A 25,081-nucleotide genomic window follows, 5' to 3' on the forward strand; every position below is an offset into this window, starting at 1 on the left:
CGCTTTCATTCCAAACTTTTCTGTTCCTCTAGTGTTTTCCTCTCTAGAGACGGGTCCATACTGTCACAGCTGGATCGCAACAAGTGATTTCGGGGCCCAGCCTTCTGCTGCGTGCTGAAAATGGAGAACCGGGTACTTGGAGCGATCACCTGCCCCTCTCCAGTTCCCATTTAAGTAGCTCTGGGGTGATCCCTGATCCCAAAATGAGCTGAAAAGAGGCTAAGAAGGCCCTGCTGGGACATCTCACAACGGGCTGAGCTTATACACTTCTGGCCATTTGCACCTCCTAAAAGCAAGGAAGGCAAAGACCCTTATTGAAACCCTGTCTGAGCTTCTGCCTGATCCTGAAGCTGAGTTCAGTTCTGAAGCTGCATGCGGACTCGGGGCGGGGGAGGGCAATTGTACTATGTGAGGCCAGAGTACAAGGCCCTTGGGACTCAGCTGCAGTGCCCATGCTGGATGCTGAGCGATCTGTGAGAGCAGGTCCAGGGGCATTCATTCCTGCACCCCAGTTTCCAAACCCGGGTCTGCCACCCCAGAGCCACTCAGTAGATGTATACCGTCCTGCAATGAAACTGCCTTTAGTCTACATTTATGGAATCTGGTTCTATTTGACCAAACTTTTTAACATCCCCCAAATTCCCTGGCTCTAAAAAAGATAAAATAATTTTATTAATTGACTCAGAAGATTCAAATCCTTTGTCTCTGCTTTTCTTATTGCTCTGCCCTACCCCCCACCCCCAGCAGTAAGGAGTGCATCGTGTGAAGGAGTAGAAAGTGAAGGGAAAGGCCTCTTATTGCCAGACCAGACACTCATGTGCTTTTAAGGAATAAGTATTTTGCATCAGGACTGGACAACATAGCGGATTCCTGATGAGAGAAGATGAAAGGAATGACAGTTGGCCAGGACAGGAATGCCAAAGTTTCTCTCTTCCCTCCAGCCAGCAGCTCAGCTCCTCAGAGAAAACAACCTTCTGTCTGGGATTTGTGTTAGACATGACCCTGCCGTGGCTTTTCCCCCAGACAGTGTAAGGCAAGTTCCTTTATTATTATCCTTGTTTAGACTCAGCTAAATCCACACACAGGACCCCTTAGGTTGCTGCTACGGTTTTGGAACTTTCTGGGGCTTTGAAGATGGTCTATGACCTATTTATGAATTACAGAATCTCAAATTCTTGGTAAAGTTTTCACTCATGAACCCCCACAGCTCCCAATTTTTGGTGCAAATGGAACGAGTTAGTTGAAATAGAAGTCAATTATATAAACCTGTAGGACATTCCAAATGGTTACTGTTTGACGGTGTATGTGTATTTGTCCTATTTTCTTTTTTAAAGATTTTATTTATTCATGTAAGAGAGAAAAAGATTGCTTTCCAGGGCAGGAGCAGAGGGAGAAGGACAAGCAGACTCCATGCTGAGTGCAGAGCCCAATGGGGGGGGGCAGGGAGGGGCTCTATCCCACAACCCTGAGATCATGACCTGAGCCGAAGTCAAGAGTTGGATGCTCAACCAACTGAGCCACCCACTTGCCACTGTAGCCCTATTTTCTGAACCCCAAACATGACACATTCAGACCATGAGAAAGATTTGAAATCAAGACTGCCCTGGGAGCAAGAGATATAGTCACTTTATGAATGTTGCATATTATTTAAATAACTAAGTCATTTCTCTAACCTTGTCTTGCTTAGACAGGTAGTATAATTACTTGTATTCTGTGACCTCACACCAGTTTGAAGGTAGTGAAAACAGCTGTGCGTGAGGGGAAACAGGGACGAGAGAAAATGGTTCAGATGTTCTGAATGAGTGTTTCAGAAATACAGGTGCTACTGAGCTGAAACTAGTTACGTATAGTTTATTATATTATTTCTATTATGCATATCATATATTATATTAAATACACAATATAGATTTATTTGGCTGGAAATCCCTTTAGTAAATAAAACCACGTGTGCAGTAATGGCTCAGTGACTAGTTGGCAAACCAGCTGAATTCCATTCACTTTACCTTTACAGGCAAGAGTGCTTAGCTGCTAGGCCTTTAGTTTAGCTTAGTAATTTCCCTCACTTTGCCTTTGCAAAAAGTCATTGTATGAGTATCTATTGCTGTGTAGCAAACTATCCCAAACCTCAGTGGCTTAACGTATTTATCAGCTCAGTTTCTGTGAGTCTGAAATCTGGGTGCAGCTGAGGTGAGTGATTTAGCTCCTCGCTGGCTGTTGGCCAGAGGCTTCCCTCACAGTTTTGACATGTGGGCCTCTCCAGAAGGCAGCTCACAACACAGCAGCAGCCTCCCTCAGAGTGAATAAGAGGGTAAACAAGAGAGAGCAAGACAGAAGTCATAGTCTTTTTGTCACCTAATCTTGGAAGTGACATCCCATCACTTTTGCCATAGGGTCCTGCCCACAGTCAAGGGAAGGGGATTCCACAACAGAATGAATATCGGGTGATAGGGATCATTGGCCCCATCTTAGATGCTGCCTACCACAGCTAAAGAGAAAAAAAGCAACCATTTTATTTGTAATCAAAGTAGTATGACCTAAATATGACACAAAACACACAAGCAATCAAAGAAAAGGTAGGTGAATTGGACTTCATCAAAATTGAAGACTTTTATGCATCAAGCAAGTGAAAAGCCAACCCACAGAATGGGAGAAAAGAATTGCAAACCATATATGTGACAGGGTATCATATCCAGAATATATAGAGTTCTTACAACTCAACAATAGAAAGACAAATAATCCCACATAAAAGTATGCAAAAGAGGGGGGCCTGGGTGGCTCAGTTGGTTAAGTAGCCACCTTTGGCTCAGGTCATGATCTCAGGGTCCTGGGATCGAGTCCCAGATTGGGCTCCCTGGTCAGTGGGGAGTCTGCTTTTCCCTCTCTCCCTCTCCCTCTGCTCTTGTGCACGCTCTCTCTCTCTCAAATAAATAAAATCTTTATGTTAAAAAAATATGCAAAAGATTTAAAAAGACATTTCTCAAAAGAAGGTATACACATGGCCAATAAGTACATGAAAAGATGCTCGACATCATTAATCATTAGGAAAACGCAAACAAAACCACAATGAATACCACTGCATTCACATTATGTTTATAAAAAAATGCGAAATAACAAGTTTTAGCAAGGATATGGAAAAGCTGGGATTCTTATACGCTGCTGGTGTAAAACAGTGTAGCCACTATGGTGGTTCCTCAAAAAAGTTAAATATAGCATTCCTACATGACCCAGCAATGCCACTCCCAGGTATATCCCCAAGAAAAATGAAACTACACATTTGCAAAAAAAAAACTTGTATGCGAATGTTCATAGCCACATTATTCGTAAGAGCCAAAAAGTAGAAAACATAAAAATGCCCATCAACTGGTGAATGGAAAAACAAAATGTGTTCTCTCCATACAATGGAATATTATTCAGCCATAAAAAGGCATGAAGTAGTGGTATGGGCTACAACATGGATGAACTCTGGAAACATTTTGATGCGTGAAAAAAGCCTGGTACAAAAGGCCACATGGCATATAATTCCATTTAAATAGGTGAAATGTCTAGGATAGGTAAATCCAGAAAGACAGAAAATAGATTGTTTGCCAGGGGGAAACACTGAAGGAAGGGAGAAGAGGCACTGACCGCTCATCAGTACCAAGGCTCCTTTGGGGGTGATGGAAATGTTCTGGAATTATACAGTGGTGCTGGCTGAATATATTAAAAACCACTGAACTGTATGCTTAAAGCAGTGAATTTCATATGCGAGTTCTATCTCAATAAAAACTTTTTCTAGATTACTACGACCCACAGCAACAAATATTATTGAATGTTTGGTAGCCCGCTATGTACCCTGCTGGGTCGAGGGTCTCAAACCTAGATCATTGGTTTTTAACCTCAGCTGCACATTAAAATCATGTGGGAGATCTAAAACATCCCGATGCTCGGGGGACACCCAGACCCACTCAGTGAGAATCTCTGCAGTGGGATCCAGACCGCAGGGGTTTTCAAAACTCCACACAGGGTTCCAGTGTGTAGCCAAGGTTAGAAGCAGCAGCCTGGAGAATCATGACTGCTTAGCAAGTCGGGTTCACTCAAGAAGTGACCGCTCTCCCGCTCTATCTCCTTTCCAATAACAGTAATCAGCAAAGAAAGCTGCGTGGCCCCCAAGGACAGGTTCCTCTTCCAAGTCAAGATGGCTCCTAATCTCTCCTCTAGTTCACCGCCATTTTCCTTTCTGTGGGTGACTTGGAATGTTCAGTACTTCAAAGAGGACATATTTTGTGCTTTACAGTTTTTTTCTCACTTTGGGTTAGGTTGCTGGGATTCAACTGTGGGCAGAGCATCACTTGTTCCAGTTTGGAACAAAAGTTGGATTCTGTCCAAATGGGTTGGCACTTCTGCCCTGAAAAATCTGGATGTTATAGTGTGTGAAGTTCTGAACAAAAAATGAAGATGCAAGGAGCTGGAAAATGTGAAGACTTTTACACTGGGCCTCTGCTCGCTCTTTTGTATTTTTTTACCTAACTGTAACACTCGGGTTTATTTAACCATCTTTAATCTTGGCCTTTCAGAGTCCCAGCCTTTGGTGTTCTAAATCCTCCGCTGCCTAGCAAATCACCAAGTTGCTTTGGCGCCACATCCACTGTGTTTGGCAAAACTATCTGGGCTTGTGTCCCAGATCACAGTGGTCCTAATTAAATCCACCGACCAAAGTGTTAACATTTTTTTTCATTCATCCCCAGAAACTGGAGGCAATTTGTGAAAAAGAAATTGGTGAAGAAATAAAAATTAGAAAATTTAAAAGAACTATTAAAAAAGGATCATCAGCAGCTGCTTTTTAGGCTCTAAAGTCCAAGCCTGTGCAATTCTAGTTGGTAACCCACTCTTGTGGTGGGTGATGGCGGTAAACACACAGGATCAGCCTTGGCGCCACTTACAGCAATAGCAATGAGAGGAAACTCTAGAAGGGAGACTAAGCAGAGATGGACAACTTCAGGAAACTTCTGGTAAGAACACAAAAAATTGCAGAGGCCTGTGGAATGCAGGAATAGTAGACAAGAAAGGGTAGGGAAATGGGAAATGCAGACATGTGGATCTGCTTATTGAGAGCCATGGAAACCAGCTATCTTTCTAGAATTAAAGTAGAAAGCACACGTCTTAATCTAGCTGAGTCATTTTTTTATATATATATAAATCTGTGAAACCACTGGCCAAATCAATATGTAGAATGTTTCCCTCTTCCCAGAAAATCCTCTTATAACCCTTCCTGGTCAATTGCCCCCTCCTCTCACTCAGAAGTAACCCTGTTCTGGGGCGCCTGGGTGGCTCAGTGGTTAAGCGTCTGCCTTCGGCTCAGGTTGTGATCCCGGGATCCTGGGATCGAGCCCTGCATCGGGCTCCCTGCTCAGTGGGGAGCCTGCTTCTCCCTCTGCCGCTCCCCCTGCTGTGTGCTCTCTCTGTGTCAAAGAAGTAGCCCTGTTCTTATTTATATCACTATAGATTAGTTTTGCCTGTTCTTGAACTTCGTATGAATGGAATTAGACAGCATGTATTGGTTTGTGTATGGCTTCTTTTGCATAGGATAATGTTTGGGGGGTCTATGCATATTGTTATATGTATCTATAGTTTGTTCTTTTGATATTGCTGTATAGTATTTCATAATATAAATATGCCATAATGCTTATCCATTGTCCTGCCAGAAGGTTTTTTTCCGAAATGGTCGTATCGTTTTTCACTCATCAACAGTGAGAATTCCAATGGTCAGGTTTTTTGTTTTTTTTTTAAGATTTTATTTGCTTATTTATTTGAGAGAGAGAGAGGGAATGAGAGAGAGAGAAAGGACAAGCTGGGTAGGGGGGAGAGGCAGAGGGAGAAGCAGACACCCCACTGAGCAGGGAAACCAATGCGGGGCCCGATCCCAGGACCCCAGGATCATGACCCGAGCCGAAGGCAGACGCCCAGCCCAACCGACCTAGCCACCCAGGCGCCCCTCCAATGGTCAGTTTTGAGATGAAAGAACAGTCAGCAAACTATCTTAACCTGAGCCAACCTCCTGGCAGCATGAAATTTGCAAGGATTTGTAAGATAGGGAACAAGTAATGCTTTGCAGCTGAGGGATGAAAGAAAAATAATAAAAACAGAGGCCAGAGGGGCACCTGTCCCACCCCATCCAGTGCCAGCAGGAAGGAAACCCTGAAGTTATTTTGGGGTCTGTTTCCTAGCATGGACATTAGCTAAAGGGATTTGATGGAATGGGAGGAGCTAAAATTTTTTCCAATTAACATAGTGAAAAACAATAATACAAGAAAGAAAAAGCAGGGTAGGTAGTAGCAATGTTTCTCATATTCCACTGAGCAGGAGAGCTGGTTAAAAACACAGAATTTACACTTTTAAAGAGACACTCCAGGTGATACCATTGGTGTTTCAAAAACCATTGAGAGGGATGCCTGGGTGGCTCAGTCGGTTAAGTGGTTAAGCATGAGTCCCACAGGGAGCCTGCTTCTCCCTCTGCCTGACGCTTCCCTTGCTTGGGCTCTCTCTCTGACAAATAAATAAATAAAATCTTAAAAAAAACCTACTAAGAAACACTGTTTAGAGGTTCAGCAATGCTTGCACATGATGTGTGCTGGGGATAACAGCAAGAATAGTCCCACCTAACTTGACTTTATATTAGAACACCTTGTTGACACTGTCCTTTTGATCTTAAAATGTTTTGAGTGTCCCTTTCAACACATAAAAATGAAGGAAAAGCTTCCACCATTCCCTTTTTCCCTGGGGCTGAGGATGGGCGGGTTCTTCTTCCCTGTAATGCAACAGGCAGCCTTTTCTCTCTCTTTCTTGTTGCCAAGGAGGACAATCACCTCAGGTAACCCCACCCCCCTTTTAAAAGGATTTACTGTTAGTTTCAATGTTGAGCCATGAGGAGCTACAAAAAATTACCAAGATAGCATTACAAAGTTAAAACAATTTTGGCACATAGTAGCTACTTGATTACATTTATTTCATTTAAAAATATACTGAGTGCCAATTAGGTGACAGGCCCTACTCTAGGACAAGGAATACCCATACAAAGTGCCTGTAAAATCCATGCAAAACGTGGGAGACAAACACCCCTCCTCCGAGCTAGCTGAAACCCTGGTAAAGCTTTCTTCCTCCTCCCACCTCAGGTTGACCTTCTGCTCCTAAGGCCACTGGAGGCCCTTAGGGCCAAGGCCCCTCTTCAGCCACCTGACTCTCTGCCCCTGACCCCTCCCTTTGGACCCCAGCCTGCTTCACCCATCTCTGAAGCCAAACAAACAAACAAACAAACAAAAAAACAAGATGGAAGAGACTTCTATTTTCAAGAGATTTTCATTCTAATGGGGAATTGTATTAGGGGGTGTGGGGGGGCGGGGGGGTTAACGTATAACAAAAGTGCACGTGTGCGCACACACACACACACACTCAAACACCTGATTCTCAGTAGCTTAGCACAGTAAAAAACCATACTGTTCAGCATCTCATCTCAGTCCAATTCAGGTTGGTAAGAGGAGAGGTACTCTGTTCCAGGCAGCCATTCCAGGTCCCAGGCTCCTTCCACATTCCCCTGTGCCCACAGAGCCCTCTCTGTTCAGCCAGCAAGTGGGAAGGAGAGAGCCAGGAGATCACATGGCTAGTTTTTATGGCCAAGCCTGCAAGTGGCGCGCACCACTTTGCCCACATCACATCAACCTGACTGAGGCAATGGCCACACCCAGCTGCAAGGGAGGTTGGGAAATGTAGCTGGGTGGAAAAGGAAAGAAAAGGAAACCGAGTTTGGTGAACCCTTAACAGCTGCTACTGAAGGGGTGAAGAAGAAACAGGAAGTATAATGCGTGTGTAAGTGCTGTACTATGGGGAGGTAGACAGTGCTTTGATAATAATAATAACCCAGCCTGGGTTTGGGCAAAGAGAACATCCTGAAGGAAATGATGCCTAAGCTGGGGCAAAAAGATAGAAGATTAATTTCTTTTTAGAATATGGTAACTTGTCTGCTAATGAGATACCTCTTTGCATGAATGATTTGTTTAAATCCCAAAACATTTTTTCCCCAAATATAACTATTAGAAAATAATAAGCCCTTTCCTGGGTTTCTCTCATTCTTGCTTTAAGAAGAAATAGCCTAATGTGGCATTTGCTATTGGCTGACTGCCCAAGAGCCACTCATTCCATCTTCCTTGATAAGAAAATGCCTATTTTCCTGATCCATCAAGCGACAATGTGTGCTAGGAACATGGATTCCAGGAGATGGACTGTAATTAGTCTAAGGCAACCATGGTAATCCAATTCACCTTTCATTCATTCAACAAATATTTAATGAGCTCCTGCTATGTGTTATTCTGTTCTAAGTGCTGACTATTTTCACCAATTACAAGCATGGGGTGGATGGAGCTTGGGACCCAATTCTAGATAATGAGGGGAAGGGGGAAGACTGCTGGGTGCTTCTGGGAAAAGGCTTTCCTCCCTGATAAACTAAAATGAGAGTTGCCTAAAGAGAAAACCAGGATTTTTCCTTCTTACATTTGGAGGATATTATGTGGGATGTGATGCTTGCAACTGGAGCAGTATCTTGCGACCAGGAAGAGATGGAGAAGAGATCCCAGAGAGGATAACCTAGAGATCTGGCCTAGTTAGGCGGCTGAATTAGGCAAACCTGGAATCACCTACCTTTTTTATATGAGACAATAGAAAGCCTGATAAACTACTTTCCGCTGGATATTCAGTCACTTAGAGCCAGAAGCATTTAAACAGATACACGTGATTTTGTCTGCATTGTTTGTTTTGGGTTAGAATGGGGAAATATTTTAATAAATGAATGAAGAATCTGATATTTTTCATTTTCTTCTCAGCTGTGTTATTTGATCATAGAGACGTTTCTATCCCAGATGTCTTTCTGGATAAAAATCATCTTCCATGGGGTGCCTGGGTGGTTCAGTCGCTTAAGCGTCTGACCCTTGATCTCGGCTCAGGTCTTGATCTCAGGGTTGAGAATCGAGCCCCAATTTGGGCTCCGTGCTGGTATGGAGCCTGCTTAGGATTCTCTTTCTCCCTTTCCCTCTGCCCCCACCTCCACCTTGTACTCTCTCTCCCCACCCCCCCAAAAAAGGAAAGAAAAATCATCTTCCATGATTTAATTGGCCACTTCTTTGGCCACTGCAGATACCCCATTGGAAGCAGATGTGTTTGGAAGCAAAACCACATTTTATTCTAGGCCCCCCACTTTGTGCCCTTTGGGGAGCACTCCCAAGTGAGAGGGTTTTTTGTTTCTGTTTCTGTTGTGTGTGTGTGTGTGTGTGTGTGTTTGGTTGGTTTTTTTAATGTAGAAGAGGCAGCTCCTTGTTTGATGATGATGAATTTGATAGGCAGATTTCTTCCTCCCTTCCTCTTTCTTTGCCTCTTCTCTTTCTAAAGATTTTATTTATTTGTCAGAGAGAGAGTGCATGCACGCACAAACGGGGAGCAGCAGGCAGAGGGAGAGAGAGAAGCAGGCTTCCTGCCAAGCAGGGAGCCCAATGCGGGGCTCTTTCCCAGGACCGCGGGATCATGACCTGAGCCAAAGGCATACGCTTAACCAACTGAGCCACCCAGGTGTCCCTCTTTCTTTTTTTCCTTTCTTTCTTTCTTTCCTTCCCTCCTTCCTTTTTCCTCTCCCTCTTTCTCTTCATCTCTCCCTCCCTCCCCTTCTCTCTCTCATTCTCTCTCTCTCTCTTTCTTCTCTCACCATGGAATGAGTTGGGCTGCAAACAGTATTCTTTGTGGCCTGTGGGATTTTTGCAGGCTCCCTGAATCTTGTTCAAAGAGAAACCTGGCAAATTCCATCCTAATTCAGAACTTCCTGGCTGAACTCAATGGAACTCCAGCTAAAGAATTAAGTTGGTAAGCCAGTGATATTTGAAATGAATAATGGAGATATTTGGGGATCAGCTTTAATTTTGGAATAAGTATGTCAGATAGCTTTTTGCTAGAATGACTTGGGATAGAGTCACAAATATTTAAGATGTCACTTGGCTTCTCGCCATGTTGATGATGCCAATAATGGGATAGCTTTCCCATGCACCATGAGATTTGGGTGCTAATGCCTGTTTGCTTTGATTATTACGTTGTTGATCCAAAAGGTCATCATCATCGTTTTGAGACTTTCATGTCTGCCCATTTTTTTATGTCATTGGTTGTTTTGACTAATAGCTATAATTTGAGGGAGAAATATTGTATTCGTAGGCTACTGACAGGAAATAGATGGCAGAGGTCACTGCAGATGATTAATGAAAGGGCTCTACAGGGCACCTGGGTGGCTCAGTCGGTTAAGCGACTGCCTTCAGCTCAGGTCATGATCCCGGGGTCCTGGGATTGAGTCCCGCATCGGGCTCCCTGCTCTGTGGGGAGCCTGCTTCTCCCTCTCCCACTCCCCCTGCTTGTGTTCCCTCTCTGGCTGTGTCTCTCTCTGTCAAATGAATGGATAAAAATCTTAAAAAAAAAAAAAAAAGAAAGGGCTCTACAAAGATGTGAGAGTATTACGGGAAACCAACGAGGGATAGTGAAACATTAAGGCTAATATCAATTACTACTTCTAGGCTTGGAATGGGCCAAGGGAAGGGAGATGTTATTGGAAACTGGAGAGATTGATAGCTTTGGGGAGGGCCTCCTGGCAGAAGCTATGGCCTTGGCTAGAAGAACATTGTCACTGTCAAATCATGACTCTGGATAGACATAGATGGCAAAAATACACTGACATTACTCTACTCTTATCCTCTGATCTTCCCGCTAGTGAGTATCATTGGGTAAACTCAACCAGCAGTCAGAGGGAAGGGAGCTTGGTTGAGACTGTAAATGTCACCCTCGTTGGCCACAGAATAGGGTAGAAAAGGATGGAGAGTGGATCTGGAAAAGCAAATAGGATTATCCATTTGTGTGCCTTCACTTTCCTTGTCAATAACTTTAAAACCAGTTAATAGATAGGCAGGTCCTAGATCCATTCTTTAATAGCTATATGCTTTTATTGTTTAGGAAACAGGCTAGGCTCTATAATGAGATCCCCAAATGCTGTGACTTCACCAAAATAAAAGTTTATTTCTCTATTAGGCTCCCTCCTGGATAGGAGTCCAGGGCTGACGTGATGACTTGATGGTGTTCAGTGCTTTGGTAGATATTAGTTCTGTTGAAAAAAATATCTCCAGTCTTCTTTCTCTGGAAATAAGGGAGGATTGTACGTCTCTGCCCTATTGGGGTTAGACAGGGTCATGCAATTTGCTTTGGTCGGTGAAATGTGAGAAGCATTTAGTTGCCCACATTTTCCCTTTCACTGATGTTTGCGTGGAAGCACTATGAATATGAAGGATAGCCATCCTGAAAAACTTCTCAGAGCTGCAGCAGATTTGTGGGAGAAATAAAGCATTGCTTTTAAGCCACTGATTGGAGGTTGGTTGTTAATGCAGCTAAACCTGGTATTTCTGAATAATACAGAGACCTAGGCCCTTTCCGTTTTGTGGCCCTCCAAACCCTAAGGTATTACTGTCATCTACATGATCTACATGATCTGAGACAGCTCGTTCACGTAGTCCTATTCTAGTTCAGAGGAAGTGGGAAGAGGAACAAGAGGGCGCATTATTCTTTTTAGAGGCATGACCCACAAGTAGCACACATCACTTCCTTAGCCACACCTAGTGCTTTAGTTATCTGTTGCTCCAAGACCAATTGTCCCAAAGCTCAGCCCATTAGAACAACAAACAGCTTAGCTGGGTAGGTTGTATCTCAAGGGCTGCTGTTAGCTGAAGGCTTGACGGGGGCTGGTGGATGCACTTCCGAGCTCACGTGGTTGCTGGCAGACCTCTGTCCCGACTAGCTGCCGTCAGGAGGCCTTGGTTGCTTGCCGTGTGGGCGTCTCCATAGGGCTGCTCCACATGGCAGCTGGCTTCCCCCAGAGGGAAGACAACCCCAAAGAGAGACAGACACCAAGAAGCTGCAGTGTCTTAACCTAATCTCAGAAGTGACACATCATCATTTCTGTTTCTTTACTAGTCACACAGACCAACCCTGGTACAATGTGGGAAGGGACTATGCAAAGGTGTGAATACCAGGAGGCAGAGATCATTAGAGGCATCCTGGAGGCTGGCTAAAAAACCTAACTAGAAGAGAGGTGAGAAAAGCTAGTCTTTAGCTGGGCAGCCATCTCCTTGGATAAAACTATAGGAAGAAGGGGAGAAGGGCTAAGGAGACATACAGAATTCTCTGCTCTGGCGTCTAGCCACACACATATACCTGGGCACTCTCCTTCTCATACATGAATATACATTCTATATCCTAAAAAGATTCTAGGCTTCTGAATTGTAGTTCACAGCTGTGCCCGAGGATTCTCATCCTTAGGGTCACTATCCCCAGAAACTTGCCTTCTTCCCTCCCAGACAATGCCAAATTCCCACATAAAAAGCTTTTTAAGAAAGGAGTGGGGAAAGGGAGCTTCCAACTGGAAGAAAGAATAAGAAAATCCTTCTCGGGGCACCTGGGTGGTTCAGTCGGTTAAGTAACTGACTCTTGATTTCAGCTCAGGTCATGATCTCAGGGTCCTGAGATAGAGCCCCATGTTGGGCTCCCTGCTCAGCAGGGAGTCTGCTTGGGATTCTCTCTCTCCCTCTCCCTGCTCATGTTCTTTCTCTCTCTCTGTGTATTTAAAAAAAAGAAGAAAAATAAATCCTTCTACATTGCTAATCTGGAACTCCAAGGATGAGTCATATGAACTATGAGTCATTTTACCATTGTATGTAAGTAGTTGGATGAGTTACATAAGTTGAGATTCAAATCTACTGTTTCTTATGTTTTTCTAAGTTAAGGTGGTAAACTCTTATAAGAAACCACATCGAAATCTATATTTACAGGAGCATTTCCCCAGTGTGACAGCACTTAAATACTTTAAAGTGTACAAATGACGGTGAAGGAGAAGGGAGAAAATCTCTAGAAGCCTCTACTTCTTCCTGCCTATAATTGTTTATGTAGGGCACAGCAACATAGCACTGGGCTTCATCAAACCCCCAAATCTTCTGCTTTCCTGCCAACAGAAGCAGTGGCTCATGTCCCAGATCTTTGCCTGACTTATGTCCACTTCACTACCTCTCAGTACTTCCATCATGGGAAAAGAATGTGAAGGTTCAAATTATTTTTTGTATTTCCATTGTTATGGCTAGATACTTTGGCATTGAATTTGGACAGGGATACATTTGAAAGAGTTGGTATCAGGTTTTAAAATGACCTTTTAGTGGACAGTGGATTCTGTGGAGCAAAATTCTACGTGGAGGTGGCAAGGGTTAAGAGAGAGTAGCAAAATGTCACCCATGACATTCTGTCAGTTCCAAGAAGTATGTCCTTGATGTCCATAAATTATCTACTTGTCATCTTGTCCTTTAATGTGCAAAACTAAGTTTTTTCTCTAGTCTCCATCAATTGAGAAAAATCTGGTACTCTGCCCAACTATTTCCAAGGTTTGTTAGCCTGTAAATTCCTCGTTGTTTTTTTTTTTTTTTTTTTTTTTTGCTTGGATTCCCTGCTTCTCCTGGATTCTTAATTACTCTAGTAGCTAAAAGTCCTCCTTCCATGCATTCCTCTCTTCCTTTCTTTACTCTGACATTAGTCAGGGCTCCTTTTGCTGCAAATGACAGATGCACAGCAAGAAGAGAATTCCTTAGTTTACAGAGCCAGGAAGGCTGGGCTAGCCCAAGGGAAGAGTGGGAACCGGAGCCTCAGGACCTGACCTCTCTTTCTCTTCTCTTTGAAACTCCCATCTCTGCCTGGCTTCATTCTCTTCCACGACAGAGAGCCCTTCTCTATGTGGTTGGGTAGATAGCTGCCTGCACCCCCAGGCCTCTATCCTCCTAACTCTCCATGCAAGCGCACAATAGAGAATTACCCCTCTAGTTCCAACTGAAAAAACATTGGTGAAGGACTTTGGCCCACATGAGGTCGAGAGCCCATACCTTGTTTCAGTCCCAGTGTGTGCAGTGTGGCATTGTGATCAGCCAGCCTGGGTCCTGGTCTCATTCTGAGCGGGGTGGAGAATGTGTGGTGTTGTAACTGTTCTACCAGGATCACACAAAGTGGGAGGAGCTCCCCAAATGTAAAGGGGTGCTGTCACCCCTTTACAAGAAGAGAGCAGACAGAAACAAACATTTCTTCAGTCCGCTATGTGCCACAAACATGGCTCCAGCAGTTCCTTCCCCACCCCCTGAAGGATCACCAAGGCAAGGCCATTGTGGACTACAGCTTTCCTGAAGGTTGAAGATTTCATCAATCATGCCTACATAAGGAAGCCTCCATAAAAGCCCCAAAGTACAGGATTCACAGAGCTCCCGGGAGGTGCTGGGAAGTGTGGTGTGCCCAGAATGGGCATGGAAGCTCAGCACCTCTACCCTCTTATCTTCCATGAGCTATATCCTTTATAATAGACTGGTCATCCTGTGAGTAAACTGTTTTCCTGAATTCTGTGAACTGTTCTAGCCAATTAAGCACACCCAAGGAGGGGGTCCTGGGAACTTTTGATATAAAACATCAAAAACGTGCATCCCCTCAATATATTATACTGGTTACCTCTGGGTAGTGGGATCATGGGTAATTGTTATGGATTTTGTTGGTTTTATTGTTTCCCTTTTTTGCTTATCTCTAGTTCTACAATTAACAAATGAAACTGGTTCAAGGTAAGCAAGGAAAAACAGACAGAGCCTGCTGCCCTCGTCCTCTTTACCAAGAAATGCGAACCCCCTTCCCAAAGCCTCCCACCTCCCCACACCCACCCAGGTCTTCATCCTAAGCCTCTGTGGCAGAACCATGTCACCAGACCACCACAGCTTCCAGTGAGGATGGAAAAGGTAGTATTTCCGTTTTTTAGCCTCTACAGCCTTGCTAGAGAAAGATGGCAAGAGAGAAAGGGGCTGGGCATAGTGATCAATCCAAGCAGTCAGTACCATCTGCAACAGCAGAACTGGGACATAAGGGAAGAAAGAGGGTTTGGGCAGTTGTTCTCGGTCTGGGGTGGGTGTTACTACTCCGGTGTGTGGCCCTGGGTGTCCAGAAGAGACTCCTGATCATAAAACGTAGGGCTCTGGGTTCTCCTTAAGACTTCTCTCAGGCATCACAATGATCCTTGTCCCATTCTCATTAGTACTTTGAGCAGTAGTAATTATTATTCCTATTTACAAAGAGCTTTTTTCGAGGTGGAGTATTGTCATCCTCGTTAATATTACAGTTGAAAAAGTCAACTCAGGAAGGTTAGTATTGTGAACAAATCCACACTGAAAAGGCCACCGGCTCCTTCCTTGCCATTGCTGAGCCTTCGAGATTTGCCTTCACCCCGTCCCCCGCCAGCAGGGGCAAGGAGGGCCCTGCAGCTGGCCATGTAATAGCGCTTAAGTCAGCTGTACCAGGAGTGCTGAAGACCCGCCTCATCTGCGAAGGCCTACCACGGGGATGCCCGAGCTGCCAAAGTCCGAGGCAAACGCCAAGCCCATCCATCTTTGTGTGCTGGCATCCGACTGTGATGAGCCTGTGTGTGTCAGGTTGGTGGTGGCCCTTTGCACCTAATTAAGGCTGATGACAGCACCACACTAGGGGAATGGCTAGGCTTCTGTAAAACTGTTAGGGAAAACCGGAAAATGGGGGGTTGTGGTTGGGTGGTAGTTAAGGACGACAGCAAAGACTCTCAAGCCAAGGACGTCACTAAGGAGTACTTCAAATGCAAGAAATGAATAAATACAAAACTTGGCACTTGTTTAAACAAACCAGTTAATTAATTAAAAGGACACAGAATCTCATTTTCTCCCAGCGTGTGCCAATCAAGGACTCTTGACTCTTGGGCCTGACAAGCTCAGGAAGTGATCCTTCTGTCACAAACGGTGTTTCTTGGTCCCAAGGGAGACTCTCTGCCCAGCTGGTTAACTCTTCGTGTCCTGGATGGATTGTTCCTGAAACATGTCTCTGGTGTGCTTGCAAGACATCTGACGTGGGTCTTAGACCTGGTTTACCATCTCTCTCAGGGCCTGATATGGGTCAATCACTGTGCTCTGCCATCTGCCTTGCCCAGTTATTTTCTCCCTGTTAGCCAGTGTCTATGAAAGAGCTTTGAAAGGTAAAGAACGTTCTCTCTATGCACGTATTTATTATGGGCACACATTCCTTCCTCGTCTCACCTTTTCCCTTCTTTCTTTCCAGAAAGTGATGTCAGCATCCAGCCCTGGGTGCTGAGAGATGCTCAGGGCACCTCTAATTAGGTTGCAGGGGAGCATGCCCGACGAGGTTCTTCTTTCAGACCCTGGGTCACTGTGTGTTGTTTACAGAAGAAATGTTTTAAGGTATAGCGAGAGGAAGCTTGCCAATGATGTTTAATGGGTTCTTGTAAACATTTGTATTCTGAATAACCTGTTAGTGTTTCTTATTCTGGACTCTTTATTTTAAAGATCTAAAAAAAAATTGTGCCTGCATTGTAGGTCAGAGTTCAGAACTGTAGACCAGTGATGGGGTGCCTGGGTGGCTCAGTCAGTTAAGCGTCGGACTCTTCATCTCAACTCAGGTCTTGATCTCAGGGTCCTGAGTTCAAGCCCCACATTGGGCTCCATGTTGGGCTCCATGCTGGGTGTGGAGACCACTTAAAAAAAAAAAAGTGTAGACAGTGTCATTCCAGGCTGGGTTGACGGACACTGCTAGTGGCCTTTCTAATACCCATCCTCCCCCGCTTTTTTTTAAATTTTACTTATTTATTTGAGAGAGAGTGCCAGAGAGAGAGCATGAGTGGGGCATGCGGGGGGGGGGGGTGAGGAGGGACAGAGGGAGAGGGAGAAGCAGACTCCCCACTGAGCAGGGAGCCCGATGCGGGGCTCGATCCCAGGACCCCGGGATCATGACCTGAGCCGAAGGCAGACACTTAACAACTGAGCCACCCAGGTGCTCCTCTCCCCTTCTTTCTTACCAACAGAACCCTGATTTTGCTCAAGGCAGCAATATGCCCAATTAAAAATATTCATTTTCCTAGGCTCCCTTGCAGTTAGGAATAGTCATGGGACTCAGTTCTGGCCAATGAGATGTAGGTTGACAGTTGCCAGGTGAGGGACTCCAGGAAACTTTTTTTGAAGGTCAGAGACTTTGCTGGCATTTTCCCCTACCCCCTTTTTTTTTGCTTGAAATGTAGACTCAATGGCCAATGAGTATCCATGAACACAAAAGCTACAAGTTAAAGATCGCAAAGTAAGAGACAGAATGACCATAGGTCCTTGACAACATTCGAGAGACACTTACCGGCTGATGCCTCAAGTAAAAACAGTCAATTAGCCAATTAAAGAAACAAAAAGCCTGTTTGGTTAATCCATTATGATCAAGTTATTGTCCCATGCAGTGAAACACAATTTTTAAGGAAAGATTTGTTTGTTTATTTGGGGGGGAGCGGGAGGGGTAGAGGGAGAATCATCCAGCAGACTCCCCCCCTGAGTGCAGAGCCTGACTCGGGTTTTATCTCTGACCTGTGAGACCATGACTGGAGCCAAAACCCAGAGTCGGACGCTCAACTGACCGAGCCACCCAGGTGCCCCAAACACAGTTTTAACTAGTAAGACCATTAAGACATTTAATGTGCTTATAATAGGGGATGCCTGGGTGGCTCAGTCGGTTAAGCATCTGCCTTCGGCTCAGGTCATGATCCCAGAGTCCTGGGATTGAGCCCCGCATCGGGCTCCCTGCTCATCAGGGAAGCCTTCTTCTCCCTCTCCCACTCCCCCTGCTTGTGTTCCCTCTCGCGCTGTGTCTCTCTCTGTCAAATAAATAAATAAAATCTTTTTAAAAAAAATAATGTGCTATAATAGAAGATGGATGCAAACTGCCTGTCGGGTCTGTAAGACAACAGTGCTGCTCACACTTTCCTATATAACACTTGGGGACCTTGTTAAAAATGCAGATTCTGATTCAGTCGGTCTGGATTGGAGTCTGAGATTCTGCCTTTCTCAGATGCCAGTCCGGGACCACACTTTGGTAGCAAGGATTTGAAAAATGACAGCTCTTTTGTCAGTCTGCTCCTATGTTGGAGCTATTCTGTTTTTCTTTGGTACATGTATTATTCAGTTAAAAATCTGCACAGGACCCAGTGCATTTTCAACAAAAAAGGTTTTTATTTAGAATATCATTTCAGAGACAAAAAGCAGTTCATTTTGTTTAGTAAAATAAATTTAACAAATACATTTAAATATGGTAAATTGAAGACTTCTGTGGATCTTTTTCTTAGTTACTTGGTTTTCTGCCAGTTGGAGTTTCTGTCTCCCAGCCTAACTGGGTTCTTTCCAAGTGAATGCAGCTAATAATCCAAGGAACTGCTTTATGAAATCGGACTCAAATATACCTCTGTATTCTCACTCAATCTCAGTGTATTACTGCAACATAAGGAAAACAACTTAGGGAAGTAGAATCAGAAGGAAATGCTTCCCCCTCATGTTATCTTTTCAACAGAGGCCTTGGCCACTCTGAAATGGATGGTAAAAATAAACTGGTACTGGGAGGTAATGGTCAAAAGCAAACTTAGATGATTTTCACACCATCTATTATCAAGACCCGAAAGGAAAGGCAAGCCCCAAGACTTCCCAGCCAAGCCACTGCTTTATACAGAAGCCACATATAGCTTCCTAGGGTTACTTTCTTTTCTGGTTATGTACATTAAAAAAATACAACATTGTGTTAAATAGCAGGATAGCTAACAATGAAACACACAGCACTACACTGAAAAACCAAAAAGCTTGGTTAAGCCGAGGAGAGAAATGGCGGACGGTCTTCATGGAGGGAAGCTGCCAGCATCCACCATCTCCTCAGTCTGTCACGGATCTGCACTCTGAGGGTAGGCCTTCCGACCGCCGCCACTGAGCCAGACGCTGCTTAAACCATTTCTGGAGGAGGGAAATGTGCAAAATTACCTGTCACATACTGGCAAACTGGAACATCCCTTCCTTTTCTAAAAGGTAGCCCCTGTGGCCCAACCGGAAAGGAATGTGTCCACAGGGATGGTTTTTCTCACAGTGACACTTACCTTCCCTGCCCCAGGACCTTTGCACATGCTATTTCCTATGCTTAGCGTGTTCTGTCTTCATTCTTTATCTGATGATCTCCCTCTCATGCTCAGGTCTCAGCTTAAATAGAACTTTCTCAATCAAGTCTTCCCTAACCACTTTGTGAGAACCTAAAGGAGGTTCTCCATCCAACTCCTTATTCTCTATTTTAATACTTTGTTACCTTCACAGAACTTTTACTATCTGTAATTACTATGTTTATTCACTTGCTTTTAGTCTACATTTCTTTCTAGAATATAAGATCCATGAAAGCAGAGACTGTATTCATCTTATCATCACTGATTGCATCCTTTGCCCCTCCCACAAGGGATAACATAGATTAATCAGTGTTTGTTGAACGAATGAAAGAAATTGAAGCATCTCCCTGATGCCCCAGATAAATCTCTATGGCTACTATGTCTCACCAATGTGTGGTGATCTCATCAAGGGCCCTGGTCATTGGTAGTGCTTAGTAAGTATGTTAAGTAAAATGAATGGAAAACTGAGCCTGGACAACCTCCAGGCACTCCTTCCTGGGAATCTATGGGGCAGGCTAGCCCAAACTCTCCTGCTGCAGGGCTGCTGAACAGTGAGAAAAGAAACAGTGGGCCTTCCAGCTTACTCAGAGTCTTCTAGCTCTCTATGCCCCAAATAGTCACATCCCACAAAAGAGACCATGGATTTAGGGAAGGCTCCAGATGGGATGCTTCTAGACATGGCACCTTGTGAGGGCTAAAACACTTTTCTATGTCGTGGGGCTGCCCTTACTATGCTACGAGGGGTGGGGATTCTGCACATGGGAGACAAAGAGACCCACGCTGGTGAATAGGCTGGGGTGTGGATCAGGTCGGCCAGGAGGAAACTGGGGATTTTAAAAAACAATGTTGAAGAGGGACTAGTGAGAAAACAGAAGAGGCAGGCACTGATCCTCATGGGAGAAGATGAGTCAGAGGGCCCTGTGGGAAGTCAGACCTCAGGCTTTATTCTCCTGTGTTTCCCAGCCTTTCACACATCATGACAAACATTGGGAATGATGATATTTTCATGTCACACTGGGACAAACAGGCAAGTTGCTTGGGTAGGTGACCACCAGGGACTCTGCAGTCCTGGACCCTGCCAGTAGGAAGCTCTATGGTGATCAGTTGGCTACAGGAACTTGAAGAAACCCCTTAAATACAGCACCAGTCAGCTCAACTGTACCTGAAGAGGAAAGCTTAGGGGGTCTTTACTGTCCCTTCTGGGGTTTTTATAATTCACCTATTCCAGAGCTAAGCACATGATGGGGGCAGAAAAGCAGCAGAAAGAACACAGCTATGGGATGGACCCCAGACCTGGGATGTGCTGATGGAGATGGTTAGAAACATCCAGAGGGCTGTGACTTAGTATGGCCAGCTGCAGATTCAACCTGGGGACAAAGAGGGTGGACTCTAGGGTCCTGCTGGGGAAGGTCTCATCTCTGCAGAGATCTAGGGAGATGACAGGCAGTGCAGCCGAAGCCCAAGATCAGAAGAAAGGGTGAGAACCACAGGGAAGGAGTGCTTCTAGGGATTGAGGTCTGTAGAGCCAGAAGGGAGTGGGGCCAAAGGGCCATTTAGGCCTCTGCACCAATGCCAAGCTGGCTAAAGAGCATGGGACCATACTTACAACTTGCCGTAACTGTAACAGAGTTTCCACACTGAAATGCCTTACGTGGCTGTCAAGGTCAGTTGTCTTGTACTGTGAGGTGGCAACAGAGACAATAACCTAAAGCCAAGGGCAGCAGACTACCTGTCTGGGGTAGTGGATCTCCAGGTGCCATATTCTACTCCTGGAAATCACTAGCCCTAAGGAGAAGAGAGCTCACGTTAACTTCGGTGGCTTTAACCAAAGTTCCACTGCTAAAGGCAGGTGCATTTTCTTCTGTAATCCGTGTGTGTCTCGGTAACTCTGGAGTCTGGTGTGAGAGCAGCGTGGTTCCAGTTTCACTAACGAGGTAGCTCCGAGGGGGTTTTGAGACTACAAGGTCTGATTCAATAGGACTTCCAGTTACTAGAGCTGAATACATGGCAAAGTTTTAAAGACTGACTAATTAAAACTTGGAGGAGGAAAGTCTCATTTTCTACCAGGATTCATTTAAGACAAAATGCTTGAGCTGGCCTCATTCAGAAGAGCCACCCATATCTTTATACTAGTAATGAATATTAATGTACAGTTACCAAAAATAACTTCAGCAAGGACCACATTTGTGAACTGGAGAGTTGGCGTCCAAATGCCTAACATGGTGAGCCCTAGTGCTGGGGGGTGGGACGAGATTCAAGAAAAGCAGAACGATTTTCTAAAGATACATATTTTAAATCAGGTATGTATATATGACAGTTTGGCAAACCAGGTGCTGTCCAACAAAAACCATTAAACACCTTGCTTGCTTCTTTTCCCCTCCAGAGCTGAATCTTATCACATCTCACTCACATCAATACAAATTTTCCACCTGGCTTTATTCTTCTCTTCCTTGTTCCAGTCATCCCCTGAGAAAGACATTCATCCCTCACTGGCTTATAAATGAATGCCCTCATTACCTCACCCCATTGATGGAGATTTATTTACTCTGAGTGAACAGATGATAATTAGACACTGTGATGGGGAGGGCTGGAGGCAAAATAACATTGTTCCTGTCCTTTTCTCTAGTAGCTAACATTTTATTCTTTTCAGGGGGAGACCTTTAGAGGTCTTTATTCCACTGATAAAATGTCCAACAACTAAAACCATGGAGTTCTGGGAATAGTCCCAGGGCATTAAGAAGAGATAAAGATACTGGGAACCAACACTGGCTACACGGGGCTTGAGTTTGTGATTCTAGAAAATGCCAGATCTGCCCGACCTCCCCAGGGATTGATAAAAGACCTTTCCCAGCCCCTTCTAACACTGACTTCAAAATAATAAAAGACACAGGGGTTGGGTCTATCTATATCTAGGTTTATCTAATGCAAATGTAGGAGATAGCTTATTACTGTCATGAGAAAAAAAAAAAAAAAAGAACTCATTCTAGGATCCCAGCAAATGCAACTTAGAAAGTTCTTAACATTAAAGCTCTGTTCCCCTCACTCCCGGTTCCTACAGGTGTCCCCCCAATAGCAGAGAACACTGTCCTACCGTGGGACAGCCACAAAGAGGTCATCAAAGCCCCCAGAGAATGTTTCAAACTTCCAGTCTCTCCTGCCCCTGCCAAAGTATCAGCAATGTGAATCAGCTCTTGTTCATTATCTCAAAGGAGCATCTCATGCTTATTTTTTTCTACTAAAGTATTACTTGTTCTAGGACAATGAAGAATATCACTCCAATCCTGGAGGTGGGTGGTGTTAGGGGTGAGGGATCAGGCATAAGAAATAAATATTATTTTGGCTTTGGAGATCTCTCCCTGTGAAAAAGGGGCAACACAGATAGAGACTAGAAACAGGATGTGCTGATACCAGGCACAGCCTCTACGCAGGTCCAGCAGACCCTGGCCTTCCTGGAGTTATTTGAAGACGCCCTGCAAAGCCTGCTATAAATTAAAATAATTTTATTTATGCCTGAAAGTTCACCATTGGCCATTAGATCTCCAGAAGACACTTTTAAAAATATAAATGTTATTTGAGGGGGCGCCTGGGTGGCTCAGTCGAGTAAGCATCCAACTCTTGATTTCAGTTCAGGTCATGATCTCAGGGTTGTGAGATCAAGCCCCACGTTGGGCTCCTCGCTGGGCATGGAGCCTGCTTAAGATTCTCTCCCCTTCCCTGTCCTTCTGCCCCTCTCGCTCTCTAAAATAGATATATGTTGCCTGAGAAGATTAAAGAAGAAACCATTCTTATGAAGCAGTGCACATGCGGGTGGGGTGAGCTGGAAAAGAGTTTGGGTGGAAAGGATGGGAAGTTGGAAAATGGGACCCAACCAAGTAAGGAGTGACACTCTGAGGCAGCTTCTTCCCCTGAACTTGCTAAACCTGGCCTCCCTCTGAGCTCTGGGGTCTCGACGCTTCCCTGCGGGCCTACACAGGAAGGCAGAGGGGCAAGCAGAACTGTGGCAGCCTCAGAGAGGAAGAAGGTGTTGGCCCCATGGCAGGAAAAGGAAGCCAGGGGCCCTGCTCTGAGGCTGACTCACCCCTACACCCACTCATTTCAGGATTGCATCCATCATTTGTTCATCTGAGGACGATGGCAGAGGGGCAATGGGGAGAGCCTGCCGGGGGAGGGGGGCAGGTGAACCTGCTGTCAGAAGTCTGAATTGGTGGACCTCAATCACAAAAAGAATCAGGTGCCCTTTCTTCCTGCACCTCACCTGATTTCATTCCAGTTCTTTAATAGAAGGTGAATCTCAAGAAAAGATTGAACATAGCTGGGATGTTGTCATGTAATACATGTATTTTTTTTTCTGGGAAAAAATACAACAGAAATGGAATGTTCAGTCGTCCCCTCCATCCCCTAGTTGTTCCCATTCTTTCTATCTATGAAGACAACAAGGTAGTGAGAGGAGTCTGGATTGTGACCCAGACTGCCATGGTTCAAATCCTAGCTCTGCTACTTCCTAGTTGTGGCCTTGGGCCCGTTATTCAACCTTTCTGTGTCTTGGTTCTCTTATCTGTCCAACTGGGCTAATGCTACCTACCGCATAGCCCTGGTGTGACAAATGATTTACTTGGAGGGTGCCCTGCACAATACCTGGCAAGTATCGGCCATCACAGAGGGCGACATAAGTATTCTGCCTCACAGGTAAGGGGGATTCACCATGGGAGAAGCAGAGGCTGAGAGGAGCTTAGACCCCTAGCTGGTACTGTGCCCACAGTAAACCCACAGCCTTTTTAAATGACAAGTTATTATTATCTGTCTGATCACTCCTCTTTTCTAAATATAAGTGTGGGCTTTTAAGTGAGAAAGCTTCAGCAAGCTGCCTCCTCAGGGGGTTCCAAGAAACATGAACTGCTGGACTTGGGTTACATTAAATCACCTTCCATTAAGTTCTGGTTAGTCTGACAGCTGTTCCCTTTGCTAAAACCAGATATGCCTGACTTTCTATTTGACCTAGGAATGAGAGGATTTTCTATGGGCAAATTCTCCAAAGTGCATCTGGCTTAATTAGTAAAAATCATTTTAGGCTTGGGGTCCAGGGTCTTGGTTCTAGGATATCCTGGAGCACCCATTACAAGCTCGTAAGCCTCAGCTGAGTATGGTTCAAGGTGAGGAGAGGCCAAAGTGCCTGATGCTCTGATCTATAAAATGGGAAAAATAAGAACATCTCTGCTTTAGAGCTGAGACTAGAGGTGTGGAAGTGCTTTGGGCTCCCGTGGGAGAGATGCTAGGGCAGTTCCAAATAGTACTATCATCCATAACTAATTGTCTTTCAACGACCAAGGGGAAAATAGAAGTCAGAGTAAACTCTGGATAGGGTTTGTTTGTTTGTTTTAAGTCAGCTGAAGGAGCCAACATTGCACCTGGAGGTTAATAATCATGGGCAGTGTTGCATTCTCTACCCTAAACAATATTCGGAATAACATAGGAGCTTTTAAAAAATCAGCGCTCTTAAGGGGACATCTGCTTCCACTCCCTTCAGTTGTGATGTCAGATGATTTCCTTCTTGGAAAACTCCAGAAAAAAGACTACATCTTAGAGCCCGGGAATTTTTTAAAACGTGAAATCTCCCTGGCTGTCTGCAGCTAAGGGGAAGCTGCAGCGTGCTATGGTGGGAAGAGCAAGCTATCAAAGAGCAAGCTATACCCTTGCTGTCCTGGCAACTCTCTCCCTCTTGGCCTCAGGCTCCTCATTTGCCAAACCGAGGACTGAATTTACAACTGATCGCTAAAGTCCCTTCCAGCCCTGACACTCTCCCTCGGGAAAAGATTTGAGAGCGGGGGGGCTCAGAGAGCGCACAAGGCACCTCTTCCGAAGGTTTCGCTCACAGCCCAGGGGAGAAATTGAGCGGGGGGAAGGAGGAGGCAGCGAGACGAGAGTGGACCAGGGACGCGGCTCCCGAGCCGGAGGGAGGATAGCGCGCTTCTCCCGGCCCGCGGGGAGAGC

General features: G+C 44.9%; 1 protein-coding gene and 1 pseudogene across 5 annotated transcripts in view; one reads left to right on the forward strand and one right to left on the reverse strand.

Moving 5' to 3' along the window:
* The first annotated feature begins 4,964 nt into the window (after positions 1-4,964).
* On the forward strand, positions 4,965-16,547 carry LOC116629047 (annotated as a pseudogene). Its single transcript, XR_004298697.1, has 2 exons — positions 4,965-4,988; positions 15,254-16,547. The product of XR_004298697.1 is annotated as a 40S ribosomal protein S12-like (transcript).
* A 1,562-nt stretch (positions 16,548-18,109) lies between these two features.
* The window catches only part of HOPX (HOP homeobox), a 31,222-nt gene continuing 24,250 nt past the window's right edge, over positions 18,110-25,081 (reverse strand). For all 4 annotated transcript variants that reach the window (XM_032400435.1, XM_032400439.1, XM_032400436.1 and 1 more), the window contains exon 3: positions 18,110-18,896. In XM_032400435.1, the coding sequence (XP_032256326.1) occupies positions 18,819-18,896 (78 nt within the window). In that variant the 3' untranslated portion in view covers positions 18,110-18,818. The remainder of the gene's footprint in view (positions 18,897-25,081) is intronic.

Source organism: Phoca vitulina, unplaced genomic scaffold (assembly GCF_004348235.1).
Source record: "Phoca vitulina isolate PV1807 unplaced genomic scaffold, GSC_HSeal_1.0 scaffold3, whole genome shotgun sequence".
NCBI classification, from domain to species: Eukaryota; Metazoa; Chordata; class Mammalia; order Carnivora; family Phocidae; genus Phoca; species Phoca vitulina.